We start from the raw sequence: 8,970 nt of genomic DNA, 5'->3' as shown, positions 1-8,970 counted from the left end.
ATAAGAGCATTCAAGAAGAGCATAAATCAAAAGAAAGAGGGAAAGGAAAAGAGCAATAAGAAGTAGTAGAAATGTTTGAGAATGTCAGTCTAGTTAAAAAAGATTTTTCATATTAGAAAACATGGTTAAATATGCTTTTAGTCCCTTAAGTATCACTGATTTTTGGTTTTAGTCCTTGTTCAAAACTCTGATGGCATTTAGTCCCCGTAGTATTAAAACATGTAAAAATAGTTCTTAAAAATGGATGGTATCAACTTTTTAATGATCTGGCAAACGGTGAGACCACGTCTCTGCCAACTTCTTACTTAAGTATCTGCCATGCGTATTTAATATGTGGAAGGAGATTAAGTAGAAAATGCGTCTGGGGGTCTTAAGTCAGATTTCCAATTAGGGCAAAGTGCTTTTTTCAATTGGGGAAACTCGTTTTTGGAAGCATTACTCCAAGCATTGTAATGCAAGAATTTTCCCCAATAACAGAGAAATAGTAAAACATGAGAGAAGCGTTGTACCTCAATTGAGGGCATGGTCACAAAAATGTGAAGGTCCTTGCCACCATTGACAGCTTCCATCATGGTGATGTAGTGAGAACTCTCCACATTCTGGTCAGGATCTTGACCAGTGGCAATGTAGATAGCAGACATGATATTGTTGGCATGGGCATTGAACCCACCAAGAGCACCAGCCACGACTAAACCAGTAAGGTTTTTTAGCATGTTAAGCTCCACTACGGCCTCTACGATGGTCTTCAACACGTTATTCACCACCTCCTCCTTAATTATAGCCTCACACACCACCAACTTCCCACGTCCCTCAATCCAATTCACAGCTGTTGTTTTCTTGTCCAAACAGAAATTTCCTAGAGCAAAGCAATAGGGTATGCCATAATTTCAGCTACTGCCTACAAAAATGAGTTTTCCCCAATTGAAAAAAGCACTTTGCCTTAATTGGAAATCTGATTTAAGACCCCTAGACGCGTTTTCTACTTAATCTCCTTTCACATATTAAACACACAACGTGGCAGATACTTAAGTAAGAAGATGGCAGAGACGTGGCCTCATCGTTGGCAGATCATTAAAAAGTTGACGACGTCTATTTTTAAGGACTATTTTTACATGTTTTAATACTTCAAGGACTAAATGCCATCAAAGTTTTGAACAGGGACTAAAACCAAAAATCATACTTAAAGGACTAAAAACATGTTTAACCCTAAAAAAAAACGAGTTTGTAAAAATTAATTTATAAAACTTTTCTATATAACCTTTTTATTTATTTTTTGATTTGTATAAAAAAGTTTACTCATTTTACTGAGAAACTCATTTTGATTCTTCGTTCTCAACTCTTTTTCTTTCATAAGCATTTATAAAGAAACTTTTATAAACATATCCTACATTCAATATCAAAATCTTTATATATATATATATATATATATATATATATATATATATATATATATATATATATATATTAAAATTACACGAAATTAGATCATAGTGTAAAATGAACTCTTGAATCTCCTTATCTTATTAACCATGAGATATATATCTTTTGACATTGTTGTACTATGATTACTAAGTATGATTATAATGGACTATAACACAAAAACACGTAAGTAATCAATTAACAAAATAAATCATAGCTTTTACAACATACAAACTTATAATATTCTTATTCCAAGAAAAGAATTCATATTACAAGTACAATTACATCGGATTCATAATCCATAATTACAAAATTTTTCAATCACCCATTAAAGTAATAATTACAATTTAATATCTTCTAAAATACTTATATAATGTATACTAAATATTAACACTTGATTTATTATAATTACTTTTGTTAATTCAACGTTAACATGTAAATATGATTTCTTATGCATAGTTTATTAAGCGTTTAAACGCTTGATACTTGATGCAAAATCTTTCAATTTCTTATTACTTAATATCTTAATTCGTATGATTTAGTTAAATAATATTGTTTACTCAGTTCATTTACTTAATACAACAACATAATATGATAATACAATTTCATATATTAGTCTTTTCTTGCTTAATCTAATAATCATGAATATCAATTCATATTCACTTATTTTACTCAAATATATATATATATATATATATATATATATATATATATATATATATATATATATATGTGTGTGTGTGTGTGTTTGTTTGTTCCATACACATTAATTCAATATGTTATAAGCGAATTTGTATGACTTGAGAGATGATAACTTTACAAGGGAGATAATTGATTGAATCATTTTCTCACTTGAGTGCCCAAACTAGTGATTGAACATCCAACTTTAATAAGAGAAATAATAGACACTAACTCTCCCTCGCTTAAGCATTATATCGTCACTTTAGTGATGAAACTTCTTGCATCAAACTATTGACTTACAAAATCCACATATTGGCTCCTTATGATTTAGAGAACCATTTGTTGTTTAAAGGATGAAAGTTCCAAAGAAAAAATAACTACTTTAACATCTCTCTAGTTTAAACTTTAAGTTATAAATTGAACGATCTAAGTGACAATGCTTTGTTCTGTGAATGATTATTGTGCTCGACTGTCACTTGAGTTATCAACCCAACATTCAAGCAATATATATGTTGAAATGAAAAAAAAAAAAAAGAGTAGGTTTCACAACTGATACACAATTCAAGTTTAACCCTTCCTAAAAGTTTTTAATATGGTTTAAATAACACAATAAACTTATGTCCCATTCCGACTAACATACATACTAACTCAAACTAATTTTTCACACAAAACTTAAATTAAGTCAAAATTAGCATAAAATCATGAACATTAATAATCGTTTCAATATTTCAAATTCGTAACAATACCGCATTACTCAACAAGTTTGCAAAACATCTTAATCAAAACTATTTGTAGTTGTATATTAGTTTCACTTCTTGAAGATAACTTAGTACTTAATAAATTTTTAGCAAAACCTTTCGCTTTTAAAATTCTAAAATTTTGAAAATTCACATATTTCCTTGTATCTTCCATAAATTGTTTCAACACTTTAACTTATAAAATCAATACTTCCACTTATTCAGATTACATATTTATTACCTTATTCAAGTAGGTAGATTATAAAACTCTAATAGTCTACCCTAAAAACGTGTTAGAATAGATGGACTTTGTTTCTCAAACTTTTTAAATCTTTTTTTGTAAATGATAGTGTTCTTGAAATCTTTCTTGTGCTGTAAGCAATTATGTATGCAAGGTGGAATAATATGCGTATATGACAATGAAAGTTGTAAAGGCAAATGTAAAGACATAGGGAGAAGAAAAGCAAACTCAGTTTTTATACTGGTTCGGTCTCAATGCTTACATCCAGTCACTCTCCCAATCAACCTTAGATTGGAAAGTAATTCACTATAATGATCAGAGTATTACAGGTAAGGCTTTACAAAGAAACTCTCAAATGTAAGCACCTCACAAACTCTCAATCAAATATAGAACAACAAAACCTACCAACACATAACAACCTCGTCCTTGTTGCAACAAATCCTTTGAGATATCCCCTCTCAAAGTCAATAACACACCACTCTTCTTCCTGGCGTCACACGTACAAGGAAACAACAAATCCAAGATTACAAGTCTTCTCTCCTAATCAATCAAGATGCACCTTCAGTTGTGCAGAAACGATCAGTCAATGTAGTCCAGTCAAATTGTTTCTCAAGAATGCTTCAAAATCTTTCAACTTTTATTGTTCTTAATTCTTGGAGCTTTTGATTAATCTATAAATTCTCTCAAATGAAATCAATCAGATATGAAAATGTAATTGTGATCAATCATTGCAGAAAAATCAAACAATGCGTCAATATATAGTTTATATCAGTCCTGACGCAAAGAAATCGATTACTACACTAATGTAATCAGTTACATTAAATAGATGTAACAAAATTACAACAGTCAAAGCACTTAATTGAATGTTCAATTAATGTAATCGATTCTCATTATATATTTGGTCAAACACATTTTAAAATATGACTGTTATAGCAGTTATGACAAGCATTAGTTAGTTTTCAAATATAACAGACTTAATTGAATACACAAAGCATGTAATCGATTAGGTTTTAACACTTAGAAATTTTTTGAAAACTTTCCAAAAATTCATCACATCACATTTGAAAAAGATATGTGCAAACAGACGAGTTTTAATCATTCACCAACTAATATAACCGATTCAACACTAGTTGTTTTGCCTCATATCAAAACCATGTTGTCTGATGACCTTAATTGATTATCACAACACTGTAATCGATTAAGTCATGCAGATATGCTTTTGTACATGTGGTTTTCATATCAATAAAACATACATTATGCATACACAGATATAATCACTTCACAGACACAATAGGATGCATTAATCAACATAGTATGTCCAACAAATGTGACAAACACAGTATATGCAAATTACATAGTAAGCATGTGCACATTCAACGCATAACACAATACAAAAACATTCTATTGTGACATGACAACATTCATGTGTTTTTATTATCAATGTGTTGTCATCATCAAAAACCAACATCATAGGGATTGGGTTCAGCTAACACAATGCTCCCCCTATTAACAAAACACTTTCCTCAAACTTCAGATCTTCATCTCTCAACTTCAACGTTTTTCCTATTAGTTATTCTAGTTGTAGGAAGATTCTTAAAGATTATAAAGAAGATATACTTACGAACACTATTCTAGTGAGGAATGTAAAAGTTGAATGTATACCATAAGATGTTGGTTCACCTCAAAGAGAACCATGTACCACAAGGAAACCATCAAAACCGAGATGGAGAACAAAGGAAAAAGAAGGAAAATGTCTTAAAACCATAAAGGTTTTTCAAAAGGAGTTTGTGTATGAAAAAACCAAGAAAAACAAGGAAGACAAGAAAGAAATTAAATGGTAAGAAAAGAAGGCTAAGTACTCAAAAGATGACCTAAAGAAAGGTACTATAGTAGATGCACATAATAAAAAATTACTTGAATAGAAAGTGGTGCTTCTTGACTTTGGCAAGCTTTGAGGAAATGGGTGATGAATCATTACTTTATCCTATTCACTTAGCTTTCTGCATAGAAATTAATTAGTGAATTATGCTTAATTGTCTATTATCCTCTCAAATTTTCTATTTGGCCTTAATGTGACCAATAATTCATATTTTAATTAATTTGAATTATCTGAGCTTAATTATTCCCATTATTATTTTCAGGAATGTTTATGGACTTTTATTTTGTACTTCAAGAGAAGTTTCCACGTCATTTATCCACCTCAGATTTTTTTTATTCGTTTTTATTTTGTTTAATTGTAATTTTGGTTCTACTTGAACATTGGACCATTTTTGGTTAATTAGGAGGAAACCCGATTTAAGGACTGACCTTGTTGCCTAGGGTTTTGAACCCATGCAGCCAAAACACTTTCATTCCATTACATTTCATTCTCTTAGGAACGTGAACAACTTTTCCCTTGGAGGTTTTTCATTTTTTTCATTTTCTAGTTTGAATGCAACTTCGTTTTCTTTCCAATTTCATTTTGTTGTTTTTGCTTCTGTCGGGTTCTTGATTTTGTTTTGTTTTGCACTTCATGATTGTTGATTCATTTTCTCTTTTAATTTTATTTACTTTTCTTGACTCTACATTTCGTTTGCAGTTCCAATTTACATTTTCCATTGTGTCTTGCTCTTACGTTTTGCTCTTTCACTTCATTTTGTTGTTCTACATTTTGTTCTTCTTGATTGTGATGTTTTCGAATTTGTGTTGTTGCTTCCATTTCATTCTAATGCTTGCTTGAATCTGTTGGGTTGGTGATTAGTGAGATTGCAACGTTTCTATGAGATTATTGCTCATTCATTGTGATTTCGTTGCCTTGCCTTGCATCATATTAAATTTGTTATGTGCTTGCAATTAGGTACACGCTTAGTAGCCTAATTGGTATTTAATCTCTACTTAGTTGATTAATCTATGCATTGTAGAATTAAATAGATATATGCATTATGTTTGCTTAATTCATTTTTAAGAAAACCAATTAATCTTTTCTTAGTTGGTTAATTCGTATTGGATTAGGGGTGAGAGGAGTGGGTAATTGTTGTTAATCTAGGATTGGAAGCATTTCAATCCAACTAGTGACCAACTTGTATTTAATCTGTGTTTAATTTGCGTTAATTGTTCAATTATTTTAGTTCACACATTATGCTCAACCCCACCCCCTACGTGTTTGATCTTATGATAGAACTAAAATTGGTCATTGAGAGACGACCTAGTAGTCACTCCCTAGTTATTGCATTTAATCTGCAACATTAATTTGAGTCGAGCGCAGCATCGATAATCAATGCGACACTAAGACCACTCTTTTAACATCAAATGCCAAGAGTTTGAGTTGTTGGTCAGAACCCAAAATGCACAAAGCAGAGACCAAAATTACAATTACATGAAATTTTCCACATAGTGGTAATGGCCAAATGCATATTACTTTTGGTACTTTTGTTAGAATTTTTTTAAACTTCTTTTGTAGCTCTTGCTTATAAGCTTTTAGCTCTTCATTTTCCACTTTCTTTAAGTGCAAAATAAGACCACTACACACCCAAAACAGATTTGATATTTTCATTTTAAACGCTCAAAGAACAAGAAAAATAAATTTGAAGAAAACCTACTAGAATCAAAAGTAGAATTTGAAACTCAAGAAGACATATGAGAATTTTTTTTTATGAACTTACCAATGATCTAATAGCAAGTATGAACCCAAAAATGTAAACATAAGACACTCAAAGGCTTTTATACGATGTAGTTTTGAAATCCAAGTTGTATATATTGTTTTGTGATTTTTATAAGTTCAACTAGGAAAAAATGAAATAAAAAGGACTAGACATGACTCTAAACAAAATAAAATGATTTGAAAATTAAAATAAATAAAAAGAAATGGTATGACCAAATATGAAAGATGAATAAAGACTCAAAAATAGTTAAAAGCACACAACAACATAAATATATGGAAGCTTAAGCCAAAGGGTCGAATGGTTCCAATAAGACACAATAAACTAGAACCATAAAAACACAAAATAAGATAATGGAAAAACATAACAAGACAAGCAAGGAACATTGACATATAAACATAGAAAAATAAAGGATAAATAAGGACCAAAAGGCTTAGTTCCAAAATCACAGTTAAGTAATAGGGATTATGAAACCACATGTAAATATTTAGGGTTTCAAATCCGCATGTAGGTATACTTTACTAAAGATTAGTTAAAATCGTCGATAATTCATTAACGACACTAATTTTTCTCAAGAAAAATAAAATCGTGAATAACACCTTTAGCGGGTTTAAAACCATTAAAAATTATTTCTCTTATAATGAAAGAAGAAAAATAAAATAAAATTAATTGTAAGAAAATAGAATTGTAAGAGAAGAAAAAATTTACTTAAATCAATATTATAGTTTTTTTTTCTCAAACTATCTTTAATTTACAAAGATAATGAAAAAGTTTAGGAAAAATATAAGTAATTGTTATAGTTTTATATAGATGAAATTTTATAATAATTTTATTTTAAATCTATTCATAGGTTTGCAAAACATCTTAATCAAAACTATTCATAGTTGTAGATTAATTTCCTTTCTTGAAGATAACTTAGTACTCAGTAAATTTTTTAGCAAAACCATTTATTTTTAAAATTTACATATTTCTCAATTTTATAGATTTTCTCGTATCTTCCATAAATCTTTAAAAACTTTAACTCGAAATCAATACTTGAGATTACATATTTCTCGCCTTATTCATTTAAGCAACTTATAAAACTCTCACATAAAAATAAAAGAAGAACAAGAAATAAAATCAATTGTAAAATAAAAAATTGTAAGAGAAGAAAAAATTACCTAAATCAAGATTCTAATTGCCCTTTTTCATTCTATCCTCAATTTCCTTCACAATGATAATTCAAAAGTTTAGAAAAATTAAATAGTTCATAATTTTATTAAGATGAAGTTTTATAATGCTTTTGTTTTAAATCTATTCATAAGTTTCTTTGTAAAAAGAAAAATCCTACATTTAATATAAACGTCTTCTTTTAAATTTAAATGTACACTTTGTCTTATATATCTTATTGAAAAATAACACTAATTATATTTTCTTTTTTTACCTTTTCATTCACGTAGTTAACTTAGATTTTGTTAAAAGAATTAATTCCACTTTCATGAGTACTCTCTTTGGATTGGATGATTGAAAATGAGAAAATAGAAAAGAAAATAAAGAAAGATAAAGAGAATGAAAGATAACATTATGAAAATCAAAAAAATTTCATAAAATTAAGTAAAAAAAGTGAAATTTATATAGTTATTATTTTAACCATAAAAAAAAAGAGCCTAAATATTACTAAAATACTGACGAAACTTTTCCTATTTCTTCTCTGGTGTTTTCACGCTAATCAGTGCGCGGAAAACATTTGTTAATGCATGTTCTAAAATTAGTAATGTTTGGTGTGAATGTTGAAAGAATGTTATATTATTGTCGAACTTGAAGAAGTTAAAGAATTATAAGTACATGGCATTTTTATAAAATGTAGATAAAGTTAATATAATATAGTGCTTTTAAAAAGTTTATAAATATTGTACATTTAAAGTAAAATAAAATGTGTGATGCGAAATCGAAGTGAAGATGAAAGTAAACTACAAAGAAATATAGACAAACGTTAGGGTACAGTAGTAGGAGAGGGGGCCATCCACAAATACCATAAGTGCATGAATTTCAGAGGTTTGTGACGTTCTGTACTACACTCTAATCATTTCAACCAAAACATCACCATGGATTGTCGTTTATGCTCTTATCATTCTTCACTTATACTACCTCAATCTATCACCTACCATTACAAATACTTATAATACATTTTAAATCATTTTTTAGGTTTTATATTTTCCCAGAATTGGTTATATTGTTGAGTACAAACAAAGTTCCATATTAAAAAAAATAAAAG

The 8,970-nt window shown here is 29.1% G+C and overlaps 1 protein-coding gene across 1 annotated transcript; it reads right to left on the bottom strand.

The window, feature by feature from the left end:
• Positions 1-344: 344 nt before the first annotated feature.
• On the bottom strand, positions 345-1,058 carry LOC106752697 (3-hydroxy-3-methylglutaryl-coenzyme A reductase 2-like). The gene is made up of 2 exons (XM_014634431.1): positions 1,049-1,058; positions 345-856 (listed from the first exon to the last, which is right to left on the bottom strand). The coding sequence occupies exons 1-2, from the start codon at positions 1,056-1,058 to the stop codon at positions 345-347; spliced, it is 522 nt and encodes a 173-aa protein (XP_014489917.1).
• Between the last annotated feature and the right edge of the window lie 7,912 nt (positions 1,059-8,970).

Source organism: Vigna radiata, unplaced genomic scaffold (genome assembly GCF_000741045.1).
Source record: "Vigna radiata var. radiata cultivar VC1973A unplaced genomic scaffold, Vradiata_ver6 scaffold_43, whole genome shotgun sequence".
In the NCBI taxonomy this organism is placed as follows: Eukaryota; Viridiplantae; Streptophyta; class Magnoliopsida; order Fabales; family Fabaceae; genus Vigna; species Vigna radiata.
This window is presented reverse-complemented; position numbering and strand designations above follow the sequence as displayed.